The 19,289-nt window shown below is 37.3% G+C and overlaps 1 protein-coding gene across 2 annotated transcripts in view; it reads right to left on the bottom strand.

Moving 5' to 3' along the window:
- TRPA1 (transient receptor potential cation channel subfamily A member 1) overlaps nt 1-19,289 on the bottom strand; it is a 65,448-nt gene that overhangs the window by 13,702 nt on the left and 32,457 nt on the right. For both annotated transcript variants that reach the window (XM_082719355.1, XM_082719356.1), the window contains exons 15-20: nt 18,211-18,304; nt 14,767-14,826; nt 14,033-14,131; nt 10,826-10,896; nt 3,216-3,378; nt 2,360-2,449 (exon numbers count right to left, since the gene is read on the bottom strand). In XM_082719355.1, coding sequence (XP_082575481.1) covers nt 2,360-2,449; nt 3,216-3,378; nt 10,826-10,896; nt 14,033-14,131; nt 14,767-14,826; nt 18,211-18,304 — 577 coding nt within the window. The remainder of the gene's footprint in view (nt 1-2,359; nt 2,450-3,215; nt 3,379-10,825; nt 10,897-14,032; nt 14,132-14,766; nt 14,827-18,210; nt 18,305-19,289) is intronic.

Raw genomic sequence — 19,289 nt, 5'->3', positions numbered from 1 at the left:
ATTTTACTATCAATAAAAAAAGGTGGAGACCAACTCTGTTACAGAAATCATGTAACTTGATAGTTTACTTTAAACTATAATCTGTAAAAAATGAAAATTATGACAAGATTAAATAATGTGCCCACAATAATTAAAGTTACAATGAAACAATATAGTCTAATTCTCCAAATTGTGACAATTTACTACAACTATAGATAGATATACACACACACCTACATACACATACATATACACACATATATGTTTTTGCAATGTATAGTGTATCAAACAAATGTGAAGCACTGTAACTATCATTAACATATAACAAGGTAAATTTTCACATAAAATGAGGTATTGTATAAAAGAGACACATCTTATAAAAAGATGCACAAAAAAACCCAAAATGAATGAAAGACTTTAAACCTCCACACTGAGAAATAAAAGATTGATGCCATTTATTAGTCAAAGTAAGGACCTGTAGATAATTTACATAGTTCTTGAGTCTGATCTGAATTTGGTTCACCCATTTAAAAAAAAGTTATGAAGCAAAAATTATGCTATAAAGAGCTCCAAATTTTATTATAACTTGAAAGTTTATCCAATAAAGAAAAGCATTCTTTTTTTTTAAATTTTATTTATTTATTTGACAGCACAAGCAGGCAGAGCAGCAAGCAGAGGGAGAGGGAGAAGCAGGCTCCCTCCTGAGCAAGGAGCCCAACACGGGGCTGGATCGCAGTACCCTGGCCTCAATCCCAGGGCCCTGGGATCATGACCTGAGCCAAAGGCAGTCACCTAATCAACTGAGCCACCCAGATGCCCCTGAAAAGCATTCTTATTAAGAAAGGAATTCAAGGGGCGCATGGGTGGCTCAGTGGGTTAAAGCCTCTAATTTGGCTCAGGTCATGACCCCAGGGTCCTGGGATTGAGCTCCACATCGGGCTCTCTGCTCAGCAGGGATCCTGCTTCCCCCTCTCTCTCTGCCTGCCTCTCTGCCTACTTGTGATCTCTCTCTGTCAAATAAATAAATAAAATCTTAAAAAAGAAAAAAAAAAGAATTCTTAAAAAAAAAAAAGAAAGGAATTCAAAGAAAAACCCAGTTGAAATAGAGTCATGGATCAAGTAAGTTCTTTATAAATGCTACATTCAAAAATATCAAATTCAAAATCTGTGATGTCAGCAAAATATCTAACTGATATGAGAGAAAATACAGAGAAGGCATTCATAAGTTCATTTGTAGCCAAGCAGACCCATATGGACTAACTAGTACAACTAGAACATCTTTACTTCAATTCTGTCAAATAGACACCATTTGATGCAGGAGTCTTATCTAAAATCATGTGATTTCTACAGTTTGAAAAGCTTATGCTTGGTATTTCTAATCTACACATTTGTCAAGATAAGCAATTTTATTCTGACATACATTGCTCCAACAATAGTTTAAAAAATAATAGTTTAGCAATTTATGTTCTGTGTATTAAAATATTTGCAGAAGATATGGACAGACACTTCTCCAATAAAGACATACAAATGGCTATCAGACACATGAAAAAATGTTCATCATCACTAGCCATCAGGGAGATTCAAATTAAAACTACATTGAGATATCACCTTACACCAGTTAGAATGGCCAAAATTAGCAAGACAGGAAACAACATTTGTTGGAGAGGATGTGGAGAAAGGGGAACCCTCTTACATGGTTGGTGAGAATGCAAGTTGGTGCAGCCTCTTTGGAGAATAGTCTGGAGATTCCTCAAGAAATTAAAAATAGAACTTCCCTATGACCCTGCCATTGCACTCCTGGATATTTACCCCAAAGATACAGATGTAGTGAAAAGAAGGGCCATCTGTACCCCAATGTTTATAGCAGCAATGGCCACGGTAGCCAAACTGTGGAAAGAACCAAGATGCTCTTCAAGGGATGAATGGATAAGGAAGACGTGGTCCATATACACTATGGAGTATTATGCCTCCATCAGAAAGGACGAATACCCAACTTTTGTAGCAACATGGACGGGACTGGAAGAGATTCTGCTGAGTGAAATAAGTCAAGCAGAGAGAGTCAATTATCATATGGTTTCACTTATTTTTGGAGCATAACAAAAAGCATGGAGGACATGGGGAATTACAGAGAAGGGGGTTGGGATAAATTGGAAAGGGAGGTGAATCATGAGAGACTATGGACTCTGAAAAACAATCTGAGGGTTTTGAAGGGGTGGGGAGTGGGAGGTTGGGGTACCAGCTGGTGGGTATTATAGAGGGCACGGATTGCATGAAGCACTGGGTGTGATGAAAAAATAATGATACTTTTATGCTGAAAATAAATAAATGAAAAATAAAATAAAATATTTGCAACTTTAGAGATATAAAATGTATTGTGTACCTGTTGGAAAATTTGGACCACTTCTTTGCAATATCCAAATATACTTGACAAAAAAACTAAAATCATGCAAACTTTTATAAAATATGAATTCTGAAACAGAAAAGTACAAAAGTTATGAAGGATATCAAGTAAAACAACACTTAAGCATCTTCATAATTTCTACTACTAAATATTTGTTTTTCTTCTGCTTTATTCATACACATTGTTCATATTTGCTCTAAACAAAAAATTACTGATACAAATATAAAGATAACTCATCCTCATTTCGTAATGTCCTTTTTAAGAGAGATTAAAAAATCACCAAACAAATTCTAAAAGAATACTAATCTGTAGACCTATGTAAAAAATTTTTTTTACTATGGTAAAATACACATAAACATAAAATTTATCATTTTCAAATTTCATATTTTACAGGTACATTTATATTTCAAAATGTGTAATTCTGTGACATTAAGGCAACCACCAGCATCCATCAGCATTTAGCTCCGTAACATTTCACCACCTTCAAACACAAACTGTATCCACTAAGAACCACTTCCTCTCCCTCAAAATCCCTGACAGCCACACATCTACATTCCTGGACCTATTTTAAAGTTTTATACTTCAGCATTAAAGTTAGCATCTCATACATGTCAATTCTTTTTAATTTACAAACTCATTTATTGATCTATTTATTTATAGTCCCTCTCATTCCACAAAAGATTTTAGTAGAAACTGTTCATATATTAATTCTACAGTCTACTTTTAATAAAGTCTTGATAGTTCAGATTATGAGGTTAGTATTTCTAAGAAAAAACAACACTTTTGATAATATTTTATTTTAAAAAGTTGAAATATGAAGACCAATCAAAAATACCTTAGTGTCTAATATTTCTGAATGATCATGAGTTTCATTGATGATTCCAGTTGAGTTGAAAGCCATACCTGGCTTTATACTGGTAACAAGAAATGTCATAGGTAGGAGACCAATACAGTAAGATCCCAAGTTCATAACATGGGCTCTAAACCCATAAGCCAGCCTACAAAAATTAAAAAAAAACACAATTTTAACAAAAATATATAAGATAACCCATGGAAGAAGTAGTTATAATCCCTCTCAGAAATCTATTTGGTAAATTCATTGAACTTCACAAACAAGGTCTTCAAATTCACCATTTTTCATTTTCAGAAAAGGAATCTCAATCTCAACTTCCCAGAAAATCCTGAGTTATTTAAAATCTCTCACCAATTAATGGAAAAACAGAGAATTTAGCTCATATTTTCTGACTTCCACACTGATTGCTCTACTCAGGTACCCCTCTCACTTCACTGTCCATTAAAATGCAAGGCCCAGGAGTGCTTCTTTATGTCTTCTATAAGGATTTCCACCCCTGAAATGTCTCATTTAATGTCAAAGATAAACATTTTTTAATAATTTTTTATTTTTTTTAATAAACATATAATGTATTATTAGCCCCAGGGGTACAGGTCTGTGAATCACCAGGTTTACAAGACTTCACAGCACTCACCATAACACATACCCTCCCCAATGTATATAACCCCACCACCCTCTCCCTACCCCCTTTCCCCCAGCAGCCCTCAGTTTGTTTTGTGACATTAAGAGTCTCTTATGGCTTGTCTCCCTCCCAATCCCATCTTGTTTCATTTATTCTTTTCCTACCTCCTAAACCCCCACGTTGCATCTCTACTTCCTCATATCAGGGAGACCATATGATAGTTGTCTTTCTCTGACTGACTTATTTCACTCAGCATAATACCCTCTACTTCCATTCACGTCATTGCAAATGGCAAAATTTCTTTCTTTTGATGGCTGCATAGTATTCCATTGTGTATATATACATATATATATATGTATATATACACACACTACCTCTTCTTTATCCATTCATCTGTTTATGGACATCTAGGTTCTTTCCATAGTTTGGCTATTGTGAACATTGCTGCTATAAACATTCGGGTGCATGTGCCCCTTCAGATCACTATGTTTGTATCTTTAGGGTAAATACCCAGTAGTGCAATTGCTGGGTCATAATGTAGCTCTATTTTAAACTTTTTGAGGAACCTCCATGCTGTTTTACAGAGTGGTTGCACCAGATTGCATTCCTACCAACAGTAGGAGAGTTCCCTTTCTCTGCATCCTCACCAGGATCTGTCATTTCCTGACTTAATTTTAGCCATTCTGACTGGTATGAGGTGGTATCTCAGTGTGGTTTTGATTTGTATTTCCCCAATGCTGAGTGATGTGAAGCACTTTTTCATGTGTCTGATGGTCATCTGGATGTCTTCCTTGCAGAAATGTCTGTTCATGTCCTCTGCCCATTTCTTGATTAGATTCTTTGTTCTTTGGATGTTGAGTTTGATAAGCTCTTTATAGATTTTGGGTACTAGCCCTTTATCTGATATGTCGTTTGCAAATATCTTCTCCCATTCTGTCAGTTGTCTTTTGGTTTTGTTAACTATTTCCTTTGCTGTTCAAAAGCTTTTGATCTTGATGAAATCCCAATATTTCATTTTGGCCTTTGCTTCCCTTGCCTTTGGTGATGTTCATAGGAAGAAGTTGCTGCAGCTGAGGTCGAAGAGGTTGCTGCCTGTGTTCTCAAGAATTCTGATGCATTCCTTTCTCACATTGAGGTCCTTCATCCATTTTGAGTCTATTTTCATATGTGGTATAAGGAAATGGTCCAGTATCATTTTTCTGCATGTGGCTGTCCAACTTTCCCAACACCATTTATTGAAAAGGCTGTCTTTTTTCCACTGGACATTCTTTCCTGCTTTGTGGAAGATTAGTTGACCATAGAGTTGAGGGTCTATTTCTGGGCTCTCTATTCTGTTCCATTGATCTGTGTGTCTGTTTTTGTGCCAGTACCATACTGTCTTGATGATGACAGCTTTGTAATAGAGCTTGAAGTCTGGAATTGTGATGCCACCAACTTTGGCTTTCTTTTTCAATATTCCTTTGTCTATTTGGGGTCTTTTATGGTTCCATATAAATTTCAGGGTTATTTGTTCCATTTCTTTGAAAAATGGATGGTATTTTGATAGGGATTGCATTAAGTGTGTAGATTGCTTTAGGTAGCATAGACATTTTCACAATATTTATTCTTCCAATCCAGGAGCATGGAACATTTTTCCATTTGTGTCTTCCTCAATTTCTTTCATGAGCACTTTATAGTTTTCTGAGTATAGATTCTTCGCCTCTTTGGTTAGGTTTATTCCTAGGTATCTTATGGTTTGGGTGCACTTGTAAATGGGATCGACATCTTAATTTCTCTTTCTTCTGTCTTGCTGTTGGTGTATAGAAATACAACTTATTTCTGAGCATTGATTTTATATTCTGACACTTTACTGAATTCCTGTATGAATTCTAGAAGATTTGGAGTGGAGTCTTTTGGGTTTTCCACATATAGTATCACATCATCTGCAAAGAGCGATAGTTTGACTTCTTCTTTGCCAATTTGGATGCCTTTAATTTATTTTTGTTGTCTGATTGCTGAGGCTAGGACTTCTAGTACTATTTTGAATAGCAGTGGTGATAATGGACATCCATGCCATGTTCCTGACCTTAGTGGAAAAGCTCTATGTTTTTCTCCATTAAGAATAATATTTACGGTGGGTTTTTCATAGATCCTTTTGATAATATTGTGGTATGTGCCCTCTATCCCTACTCTTTGAAGAGTTTTGATCAGGAAGGGATGCTGTACTTTCTCAAATGCTTTTTCAGCATCTACTGAGAGTATCATATGTTTCTTGTTCTTTCTTTTATTAATGTATTGTATCATACTGATTGATCTGCGGATGTTGAACCAACCTTGCAGCCCTGGAATAAATCCAACTTGGTCGTGCTGAATAATCCTTTTAATGTACTGTTGGAGCCTACTGGTTAGTATTTTGGTGAGAATTTTTGCATCTGTGTTCATCAAGGATATTGGTCTGTAATTCTTTTTTAATGGGATCCTTGTCTGGTTTTGGGATCAAGGTAATGTTGGCCTCATAAAATGAGTTTGGAAGTTTTCCTTTCATTTCTATTTTTTGGAACAGTTTCAGGGGAATAGGAAATAATTCTTCTGTAAATGTTTGGTAGAATTCCCCTGGGAAGCTGTCTGGCCCTGGGCTCTTTTAGTTGGGAGATTTTTGATGACTGCTTCAATCTCCTTACTGGTTATTGGTCTGTTCAGGTTTTCTAATTCTTCCTGGCTCAGTTGTGATAGTTTATATGTCTCTAGGAATGCATCCATTTCTTCCAGATTATCAAATTCGTTGGTGTAGAGTTGCTCATAATATGTTCTTATAATTGTTTGTATTTCTTTGGTGTTGATTGTGATCTCTCCTCTTTCATTCATGATTTTATTAATTTGGGTCCTTTCTCTTTTCTTTTTGATAACTCTGGTCAGGAGTTTATAAATCTTATTAATTCTTTCAAAGAATCAGATCCTAGGTTCACTGATTTGTTCTATTTTTTGTTTGTTTGTTTGTTTCTATGTCATTGATTTCTGCTCTGATCTTTATTATTTCTCTTCTCCTGCTGGGTTTAGGCTTTCTTTGTTGTTCTTTCTCCAGCTCTTTTAGGTGTAGGGTTAGGTTGTGTATTTGGGATCTTTCTTGTTTCTTGAGAAAGGCTTCTACCGCTATATATTTTCCTCTCAGGACTGCCTTTGCTGTGTCCCACAGATTTTGAACTGTTGTGTTTTCATTATCATTTGTTTCCATGAATTTTTTCAATTCTTCCTTAATTTCCTGATTGACCCATTCATTCTTTAGAAGGATGCTGTTTAGTCTCCATGTATTTGGGTTCTTTCCAATTTCGTCTTGTGATTGAATTCTAGCTTTAGAGCATTGTGGGATAAAAATATGCAGGGAATGATCCCAATCTTTTGATACTGGTTGATACCTGATTTATGTCCCAGGATGTGATCTATTCTGGTGAATGTTCCATGTGCACTAGAGAATAATGTGTGTTCTGTTGCTTTGGGATGGAATGTTCTGAATATATCTGTGATGTCCATCTGGTCCAGTGTGTCATTTAAGGCCTTTATTTTCTTGTTGATCTTTTGCTTGGATGATCTGTCCATTTCAGTGAGGGGAGTGTTAAAGTCCCCTACTATTATTGTATTATTGTCAATGTGTTTCTTTGATTTTGTTATTAATTGGTTTATATAGTTGGCTGCTCCCATGTTGGGGGCATGGATATTTAAAATGGTTAGATCTTCTTGTTGGACAGACCCTTTAAGTATGATATAGTGTCCTTCCTCAGCTCCCATTATACTATTTGGCATAAAATCTAATTGATCTGATATAAGGATTGCCACACCAGCTTTCTTTTTATGTCCATTAGCATGGTAAATTGTTTTCCACCCCCTCACTTTAAATCTGGAGGTGTCTTTGGGTCTAAAATGAGTTTCTTGTAGACAGCATATTGATGGGTTTTGCTTTTTTATCCATTCTGATACCCTGTGTCTTTTGATTGGGGCATTTAGTCCATTTACATTCAGGGTAACTATTGAGATATATGAATTTAGTGCCATTGTATTGCCTGCAAGGTGACTTTTACTGTATATTGTCTCTATTCCTTACTGATCTACTACTTTTAGAGTCTCTATTAGCTTAGAGGACCCCTTTCAATATTTCCTGTAGAGCTGGTTTGGTGTTGGCATATTCTTTCAGTTTTTTGTTTTTTGTTTTTTTTTTTTTGTTGTTGTTCTGGAAGCTTTTTATCTCTTCTTCTATTTTCAGTGATAGCCTAGCTGGATATAGTACTCTTGGTTGAGTGTTTTTCTCATTTAGTGCTCTGAATATATCATGCCAGTTCTTTCTGGCCTGCCAGGTCTCTGTGGATAAGTCCACTGCCAATCTAATATTTTTACTGTTGTCTGTTACAGACTTCTTGTCCCAGGCTGCTTTCAGGATTTCCTCTTTGTCGCAAAGACTTGTAAATTTTACTATTAGATGATGGGGTATGGACCTATTCTTATTGATTTTGAGGGGGATTCTCCGAACCTCCTGAATTTTGATGCTTGCTCTCTATGCCATATTAGGGAAATTCTCTACAATAATTCTCTCCAATATACCTTCTGCTCCCCTCTCTCTTTCTTCTTCTGGAATCCAATTATTCTAACGTTGTTTCATCTTATGGTATCACTTATCTCTTGAATTCTCCTCTCATGGTCCAGTAGTTGTTTGTCTCTCTTTTGCTCAGCTTCTTTATTCTCTGTCATTTGGTCTTATATATCGCTAATTCCTTCTTCTGCCTCATTTATCCTAGCAGTAAGAGCCTCCATTTTTTATTACACCTCATTAATGGCTTTTTTGATTTCAACTTGGTTAGATTTTAGTTCTTTTATTTCTCCAGAAAGGGCTTTTATTTCTCTGGAAATAAAATATTAGTTTCTCTAATATCTTCCATGCCTTTTTCAACCCTGGCTAGCACTTTGAGAATCGTCATTCTGAACTCTAGATCTGACATATTATCAATGTCCATATTGATTTGATCCCTAGCCTTTGGTACTGCCTCTTGTTCTTTCTTTTGTGGTGAGTTTTTTTGCATGTCATTTTATCCAGATAAGAATATATGAAGGAGAGAATAAAATACTAAAACGGTGGTAAAGACTCTAAGAAAATGTGCTTTAAACAAATCAGAAAAGACCCCAAATTGTGGGGGTGGGGAGAAAGGGGGTAAAAAAAGAAGTTCAGGGAAAAAATTACAAAAAGAAACCAAATAAAATATATATATTTGTTTTCTTTATTTGGTTTCTTTTTGTAATATATATATATATATATATATTATATATATATATATGTTGGACTGGTGTATAGAGCAGAGTTACCCACTTAATTTGGGGAGTATTTTGGTTTCTTAGAAGAAACTACCTCCCCAAATTTTAAAGAATGAAAAACATATATAAGGGTAACCACAATGAAGGGATGGAATATGACTATAAAGATAAATTTTTTTTTTTTAACTTCTAAAAAAGGCGTTGATAAGTTGGTTGGGAGAATAAAGAATAAAAAAGTGGACAGAATTTGCTCGAGCTGGAGACTAGAACAAGCCTGGTGTTAGATTTAGTGTGTATTTTGATCTATTATAAGAAGCTGTACCCCAAATTTTTTAGAAGAAAAAACCCTATCTGTATACAAAATATAAAGTTAGTACAACAAAGGATAACATATGATTATAATAATGAAGCTTCAAAAAAATTTTTTTATGAAAGGTATTAAGATAAACTAGTTAAAAAACGTTAAAAGAAGAAAGGGTAAAAGTTAAAAAAAAATTAGCAGCAGCAAAAAAAAATTTAAAAATTAACTTTGCAAGACTAAAGATTTATGGGGGAAAGCCATAAATTCCATGCTTTGCTTCCTCCTCCTCTGGAATTCCACTGTTCTCCTTGGTAAGTGAACTTGGTCTTGGCTGGATTTCTTGTTGATCTTCTGTGGGAGTGGCCTGTTGTAGTGATTCTCAAGTGTCTTTGCCCCAGGCACAATTGCACAGCCCTTACCAGGGGCCAGGCTAAGTAATCCGCTCGGGTTTGCCTTCGGGAGCTTTTGTTCCCTAAGTGCTTTCAGTAGAGTTCCGGAGGACGGGAATGACAATGGCGGCCTCCCAGTCTCCGGCCCGGAGGAGCCAAGAGCTCGGGCCCCACTCCTCAGTGCGCCCTCAGAGAAAAGCGCTCAAGCACTCCTGTCTCCCTGGCCTCTGGCTGTGCTCCAAGCTCATATAGCCTGTGACCAAGATTTTCTGTCTCTGGCACACAGTTCTGCCTAGAGTCTCCAAACCCCGCAGATCCCTGAGTTCTTCCAGGGGGGGTCTCCCCAAATTTTGTAGGGACCCCACTCAGAGAGCAGTGGCCTGTGCCACGGATTATGGTTCAAGGTAACCCTGAGCTGAGAGCTCACTCCTCTGCTCTGTCTCTGTAGCCGGCTTCCCTGTTCTAATACCTGCAAGCTCTGCGATGATACTCAGACACCCCCGATCCTTCTATGACCCCACAGGACCTGAGACCAGTCTGTCCCCATGGGGGCTTCACCCCGGGATGACCTCTGCAGCGATATCCCTCAGTGGAGCACACTTTTTAAAGTTCTGATTTTGTGCTCCATTGCTCTGTTGCTTGCCCGGATCTTCCTGTCGCTTTGGATTCACTTCTCTGCTGGTCCTACCTTTCAGAAAGTGGTTGATTTTTCTGTTTCTAGAATTGTTGGTCTTCTTCTCTTCGATCTCCTGTTGGATTTGTAGGTATTCAGAATGGTTTGATAAACTATCTAGCTAATCTCCTGCTACTTGATGTTGTCTCAGCCTGCTACTTCTCCGCCATCTTGATTCCTCTCCCAAACAACATTTTTAATACCAAAATTTGCCTTCAACACATTTCTTTTTCAAAGTATAAAGCATTAAGATAATAAAATCTAAACAATTAATAAGAAGATTTTAAACAAACAATGGGGCATTTTTAGAAAGAAATACTACTTACTACCTACCATTTCATAAGTAAGTATTCTTTACATACAGGATGGTTGAGAAGTTCTATGCGGTTATGTTGTACCATTACCTGAGAAATAAGAAAAGATCAATCAAAATAAATCCTATTAAACTATTAAAACAAGTTAAGCTTTTTCTTTGATTGTTTTATAATTTTATTTTAATATTATAAAAGTAACACTTTTTAATGAAAGTCTGAAATATCAAAATTATAGCAAGAATGTATATTTTGAAAAACAATCTAGAGAGAACCATTTTGTACATGTGGTTATTTGATTCACTTTGTCTCTTTCAATTTCTCATTAGTTGAGATAGACTAAGCATTTTAATCTCATACAAAATTACAACTGGAAAGGATATTATAGATAAAGAAGGAAGCTCTACACCCTGTTTCTTTCCTTGAAGAAACTCAGGATTATCTTTCTAGAAGAATTTTTTTTTAAGATTTTATTTATTTGTCAGAGAGAGATAGGGAGAGAGAGCAAGCACAGGCAAACAGAATGGCAGGCAGAGGCAGAGGGAGAAGCAGGCCCCCTGCCAAGCAAGGAGCCTGATGTGGGACTTGATCCCAGGATGCTGGGATCATGACCTGAGCCGAAGGCAGCTGTTCAACCAACTGAGCCACCCAGGTGTCCCTCTAGAAGAATTTTAAATAGTATAGTACACATAGTCATTAAATTAGCTTGTAGATTATTAAGTTTTCATGAATTATTGGGAACTACTAGTATCCATTTCAAATTTTTTTTTTCTTAGTTGGGGTCGGGGGGAAGAAGAGGGAAAGAAAGAATCTTAAGCGGGCTCCACGTCCAGTGTGAAGCCTGATGCAGGGTCTGATCTCACATCCCTGAGATCATCACCTGAGCCCAAATCAAGAGCAGACAGTTAACTGACAGAGCCACCCAGGTGTCTCCAAATTAATTTTCAATTATTCAAGAAATACATAGAAGAAGTGATGTCAGCAAGATGAAACAGAAATCCTAGACCCTCCTACACCCATGGAAAGAAGAGATATCAACTTAATAGCAATACCCGGAAAACTATCTTTGTGAGAAATACAGAAACCAGTTAAGAGGTTCGGGCACCCTGAGTGAGCCTGTAGACAAGAAGAAGCACAATCAAAGACAGCAGGAAATTCATGGCATTTATCGCCACAGTCCCTCTCCCAGCACGGAGTAGTGAGATTAAGAGAAAATTCCTAACTTCTAGCTTCTCCCTGAGGAGGAAAGAGAGGTGTGGAATGTTGTAACTTTGTGGGGAACTTTCCAAGGGACAGGTTTCTGCCTTGCCTGAATCTAAGCACTGACAGGTCCATCTAGACTTTCAGACTTCTGTGCACAGTACTTCCCTATGATGGATCAGCTATCCTTTCCGAAGAACCCCTCTTGGCTCAGGTTTGTCATGTTTTAAGGCACTATTCAATCTTGCCAAAAGTCCACTAAGTGCAGTGTATTTATTCAAGCAAGCTGGGTTCATATAGATTATTCCTAGTCCGTATCTTATTAAGCATATTACTTTTTAAAGCCTACAAAGATTTTATTTTCTCCTATTGTCACTCTTGTGGTGAAAACAATACACTCTGATAGAGGTATTGCCTATTCTTTAAATTACAATTTAAAAACCTCCACATACATACACAAAAATTCTCCTAAGTATAGCTGTTAAGTATAGTTACTTTTAGGTCATTTGGCTATTGAGTCTGAACTATAGTAACAACTACAAAACATAACATACTCCAGCAGAACTAAAACTCTTTGCATAAAGCTAGTATGCGAGTCAGTTTCCACTGCCAGCCCTGTGGGCATAAAGTCCATGTGACTCTGAATCTTTCCTCTTCCAAATACTCACTAAGCCTTCTAGATAACTACTTAGGTGATGGTTGATACGATGGTCTGTACCAAAGTCTTTCATGCAGAAACATTAATTCATTTAAAGTGAATGAAAATTCCCAATTGGTCTAGACCAGGGCTGTCCCATAGAACTTACTGTAATGATGGAAATGTCCTATATTTGTGCTGTTCAATAGAGAGCCCCAAGACACATAGTCTACTGAGCACTTGAAATGTGGCTACTGCAGGGGCGCCTGGGTGGCTCAGTGGGTTGAGCCGCTGCCTTCGGCTCGGGTCGTGATCTCAGGGTCCTGGGATCGAGTCCCGCATCCGGCTCTCTGCTCAGCAGGGAGCCTGCTTCCCTCTCTCTCTCTCTCTGCCTGCCTCACCATCTACTTGTGATTTCTCTCTGTCAAATAAATAAATAAAATCTTAAAAAAAAAAAAAAGAAATGTGGCTACTGCAAATGAAGAAATGAACTTTTAACTTTACTTAATTTTAATTAGTTTTAAGTAGTCACATGTGGTCAGTGGTTATCTATTAGCACAGATCTAGACCCTAGACCCCATTTGGAAATCTAACCCTCAAGTAGGTTTTCTTTTGCTAACACACAGTGTTAATTTGTTGCCAGTGTTTATAAGCTAGGCTGCCCTTCCCACATGGCACTAATTTGTTGATGCCAATAGTTGATCTCTTTTTAAACCATCCAGTAACCTGTTTCCTCTGTAGTTGTGTTTGAGACCCCTGATTTAGATGCAGTGGATCATATTGGCATGGTTTTTATTGTCCCATCTGCTGGAAATATAAAAGTCCTCTTTGGAATAAGAGCTGGTTTGATGTTAGGTCTCTTGGGCAATTTGGGTCTATACTGTATATGCTGGACCTGCTTTCAGATTGGGATCATTCTTCCAGAATGATCTAAGTGGTTCTGAAAGGTCAGAGTTTACCATGGACCCCAGTGGTTAGCTGACTTGGAAGCTATGACTGTAAGTTATCAACCTTCAATTTTCCCATGGTTTTGCATGGAGGAAACTCTTAAATATATATGTTTATATTTAGGTGGACAGAGGTGGGGAGCAAGTGCCAACTGTCAGCCTATATTGTCCATGGCTTATTGGATTGTAGGTTGGGGCAGGTTAATAATATGACCATTAGGATTAAAGTGATCAAGAATGTGGAACTTTAAGGCAGATCAAATTATAGCTACTATAGAAAATGACTGCTTTCTTTCCTAAAAAATAAGGGGTTAGGACACATGAAGGACAGAGATCTAAAACTATTAATGTTAAATTCTTTCCAGGCCCCTTCCTGAAACTATTGTACCAAAACATTATAGAACCCATGCAAAAACTACCTGGTTAATGAAGACACCGGACTTACATTGAGGGTTGTAAGAGGCTCATATGTAACATCCTGTGCAGGTGTTAATTTCTTGGTAAATTCTAATGGACACTGAAGATACGTGAAATTATACTCGATCTGTATAAGATAAAATTTTGAAAAAATTAACAATCTAGTTTATACCTCCAAAATAGGTCTTGACAAATCAAATATGCAAGACTATCATTCTGCTGAAAATTAAGTAGTTCAAATAAAATTAAGTCATTTTGTCTGAAGAATGTAGATTAAGTTATTTCAAAAAGTAAGTATCTTAGAGGCACCTGGGTGGCTCAGTTGGTTATGCCTCTGCCTTGGACTCAGGTCATGGTCTCAGGGTCCTGGGATCAAGCCCTGAGGTGAGGCTCCCTGCTCAGCAGGAAGTCCACTACTTCTTCACCCTCTGCCCCTCCCTGCCCCACTCATGTTCTGAAGTTCTCTCTCTCTCTCAAAGATGAATTCTCAAAAGATCACTTAGATCTTTGGAACTTCATTCTTTAGGTGGTACTACTGAAGAAAATATAAAGACTAGAAACAACCCTAAATAATGCTGTTAGAAACAATTAAAATATTGGGAGAAAATGGAGGAAAAATTCTCTCACAAGTAGATGATACAATAGTATGACAAATGAAGATAATAATTACCAACTTCTGAGATTGTGGAACTCTAGTAACATTTTAAATATTCATTAAAGAATTAGAATAAACTTTAAATTATCATGATAAAATAAACTTACATGGTAGTCTTTGCAAGACTTGTCTCCTGTGGAGGGGATTATGCAACAATCTAAAAGGACCTTTAAGAAAGAAAAAATGGCAAAGATATTAGTCAGAAGACTTACATAAGAGACAGGATTTGATTCCCCTTCTAAAATTATACCGAAGATAGTCCTTTCCCCTCCCTTCATTTCTGGTGCCTCAAAGATAAACTATAATCCATGTCATCAAGGAACAAAGTTTAAAATGTAAAGTGTTTCAACTACCATTGCATGCTTCAGAAACACCACATGATTCAGAAAATGTACCACGTGGTTAAGAATGAAATTACATTTACTAAAATTTGGAGTAAAAAATATTTCATTAGTTTTGCCTAAGATTTGATGTCCTGGGCTTCCAGAGAATATATAAAGGATTCCTTTGCTCAGCATCTTATAGTGACAGTTTATTGTCTCTAATTGTGATCTCACAGCTGAGCACTAGGGTCTTTCTTTGGTTTCTGTGTCATCTTCCATATTGCTCAAGCATGGAGTACTGGATTGGCTTCTGTACCTCACTTGCTGAGCAACACTGACAAAGTATTCATCCAGAGCTGCGTGACAGCATAGCAGGGAATAAATGTTATACACAGCAATACTGACAGCCCTCTACATGCTTAAGAAAAGGAGAGAATGTTTAAGAGATTATTAGAGCCATACCTCTAGGGTGTGTAGGAACAAATATTTTTATGGGGTGTCTATTAACATAAACAATTTCAGTCACCCCCAATCTGTGTGTTGGCACTTTTCTGGCACCCCAAATTCATCATCCTGAGGGGAAAAAAAAATACTGCCCAGTTTGCCCTCCTGAAATAGAGTCTGGACACAAAGCCCCAGATGACCTCACCATTGTGTCCCCCAAAACTCATGGGGCATCGGGTCAACCCCACTTGCAACTGCAGGGGAGAAATAGGGACCCAGGCCCCACTGGGAGGGCACTGCTGTCCTGGCTGGTCTCAAGCACCATAGGGACTTTAAAAAGTTCAATCTCTGTTGGTGACCCAGCAGTGATACTAAGGGTCATAAAAGGCATCATAAAAAAAAATAATAATGAAGACAAAGCTAGTCAGTAGTGCTGTGTAAAGCAAAACCAAAGAAGCAGATCTGAGACTGAGAATTTTATAACCACCAGCACAAACAAAATAAAGATAGACTGAGGTGGGGGGGTGGGGGTTGCAGATAAATGGGGAGGGATTATGTAAATTATTCAAATGTGTCATCTGAGGCTAAACTGAAAGACCTTCAAGTTTCCCTATTTAAGGAAAAATTCACAATACTAAAATACAAGGAAATTATAGAAAACTAACTAGAAAATATACAGTAGTGTGGGGCACCTGGGTAGCTCAGTGGGTTAAGCCTCTGCCTTCAGCTCAGGTCATGATCTCAGGGTTCTGGGATAGAGTCCCACATCAGGCTCTCTGCTCAGCAGGGAGCCTGCTTCCTCCTCTCTCTCTCTGCCTGCCTCTCTGCCTACTTGTGATCTCTCTCTGTCAAATAAATAAATAAAAATCTTTTAAAAAATTTTAAAAACTTTAAAGAAAATATACAGTAGTGTAAAAAAGAAAAAACTAATAATCTACAATTGTGATAATTCTTAACATTTTAGTATAATTTCTTCAGTTCTATCCTATGTTTTCCACATGTGACTATTTCTTATATTTTTTTAACTATTTTTAGTAACATAGCAGAAAACATTACTGTATATAAATCTGTCTGTACCTATGATTATTCATTAGGACAGATTACAACAACTGGAATTACTAAGTTCCAAGACCATTTTAAATTCTGAATTTTTATGTTCCCTTTGATGAAATTTAAGCACCTGAAATGATAATTTATAGACTGGACTGGTTCCAGTTTCTTATTAGGTAAGAAAAAAATACATCTGAAGCACTTAGCACATACCACAGGCTTACTGAATAAATAAAAACAATAAGCTTGAGTAGCTGTAGTACTAACAACCACAGAAGCAGTATAAAAATAGTAGAATGTAAAATATATACCAAGCACCATTCTGAATACTTCGTATATTTTACCTCTAATTTTTAAAATCACTTTGCAACATCAGTATCAGCAACACTTTTTTAGAGGTAAAGAAAGCAGAAAATGGGGTGCCTGGGTGGCTCAGTCAGTTAAGCAACTGCCTTCAGCTCAGGTCAGGATCCAGGGCTCCTGGCTTCTGCATCATTGCATCATTGGGCTCAGGCTCTCCGCTCTACAGGGAGTCAGCTTCTCCCTGTCTGTTTGCCTCTCTACCTGCTCCTACTCTGTCTCTCAGATAAATAAATAAAATATTCTAAAAATTAAAAAAAGCAAGCAAGCAAGCAAAAATGAATTTCAGAGAGATGAAATGACTTGCCTAAAGCAGCACAGCAAGAGGCAGAGCCAGGACTAAATCCCAGGACCATCAGGCTCTGAACCGGGCCCTATGTCTCCTGTGTCTCAATGTCTCATTGCCTCCTCCAGGATTTTAATATATTTTTCCCTATGAATGACACTCGACATCCTTCCTCTTTTTTTGATTATTCTATATCTATCCCAATCTTCAAACCTCTACCTTCCCAAGGAGGTCTCCCTTCTAGTTCCTTAAACACTCACATCCTCCATAGTTCATGAGTGTTTGTCTTGTTGTAATCCAGCAGAGAAACACACATTTGGAGGTCCTTAGAGACCAGGCAGGTAGTGTAAATGAATAAACTGTACCAGCCTTAAGTGCTTCTTTCCCACTGTTTCTGAAATGTTGGCTCTCCCTGAGCTGGCTTTTGTCTTCACAGTTTAGGTAGAGGCAAATACAGAGAAATCTCTCTCTACTGCTAGGAGAGCAGTTTCACCAGAATGACAACATATGGCAACAAATAGGAGGCATTAGACAGAGTATACAAAAGGAAAAGTGTTTGCAATGGGAGCAGTGTTTGCCCCATCTAAAGGAAGCAGCTGCTACTAGCCCAGCAGTTCCTTCCTCATGGGGAGGAGGCCCAGTCACCAGACCTTCTGATTTTTACAGGAAGCCAGATATCTGGATCCTTAAGTAGCCTGGTTTTAAATGTTACCAACTACTGTAGCTTTGAGACAACAACATGCATGCCCCCAGAAAAACCAGCTAGAGACTTTATTCATCCAGCAACGACAATTAGTGGTCTTTGTTCTAGATTTGGATTATTTGAATAAAAAAAATCTCCTGACTATATTTTGCTAGATTCCACACAACAACTAACAGCATCCTTTAATCTGAGTAGGTCCTTATTAAGTAATTGTTGGCTAACTTCCTTGGTTGATAGCCTATGGGAAACAACAAACTACTTTAAAAATGAAAATTACTATTATTTACATTGTGATTACAACAATAATCACAATAATAAATCCTTATATATTATATTATATTATGTCAAGCATCTACCCAGAAGCAGTTCTTTCTAGACAGCTTACTTTCATGCATTCAGGGAGGTATTCTACCATTTCCATGACTGGACATTTATTGCTTGGAGAATAATGACTAAAAACCTTAAGGCATTCTTCCCATCTGTAAAAAATAACAGTAGTGAAAATAATAATACAAACACAAGTCTTAATCTTTCTGTTTGATACAGCAAAGCTACCAGCTGATATTCAAGATTATAACTTTAGAAGAAATCTGAATTTGTTCTAGTGAAACCAATATGTGAATCAAGATCAATCCATTAATAGGATCTTTGTCCATTAATGGAAATTAGAAATGTGCACAGACTCCGGGATGGCAGTTATAATCACTGTTCTCGTTCTCTAAATGCCTTCTACAGAAGGTAAGCTTTTATCTTCTTCTCATCCTGAAATCATCCTCGTCTTGTTGGGTAGAGAGATTCATAGTCATGTAAATACAATAGCAACACAGTGGGCACATGATAGTTAACATTCAATCCATGTACATAATCATGTGTTGCATTAAACTACAAAACATGTGTCAAGTACATTAATAAGCACGGATTCTGCCAGGAAATTGCATAGCCTGCTCCTTTCTTCAACACCATCCAGCTGGACAGAATAAGAAGATACTTATGATCACAAGGGGGAAATAAATCCCCAACAGGAAGTAAAGAAGAGACATTTTCCTCTGAGATCTGATCTAGGTCTTAAGAGACTACTTTTAAAAAGTACCCAAATTTTCTGTTAACCTTATCAGTAAAATCCATCTAGAATATCTATATAATCAGTAGAAAACTTCCAGTTTTACATTTGCAGTGACTAGTGTTTCAAAGAAGTGATCAGCAGGAGGAACTTGAGATCAAAACACAGGCTTGATCTGTCTTGAATAGGACAAGGTTCATCTCTGTGTCCGTGACTAGGTGATACTGGGCCCTTGAGCATACCTGTGATTATACAAAAAGTTTATGTATGAAAAGTAGAACAAACGACCCTCCAACTTCATCATTAAAACTTCATAGAGTATGGTTTAAAAATCCACAACCACAAAAGATCCTGTGTTAAGGGAAATTCCAGTAGATGGCCTTGCAACAGTATGGGTATGCCCT

Source organism: Mustela nivalis (assembly GCF_964662115.1).
Source record: "Mustela nivalis genome assembly, chromosome: 2".
Classification (NCBI taxonomy): Eukaryota; Metazoa; Chordata; class Mammalia; order Carnivora; family Mustelidae; genus Mustela; species Mustela nivalis.
The sequence above is the reverse complement of the archived record's forward strand: the minus strand, read 5'-3'. Positions and strand labels throughout refer to the sequence as shown.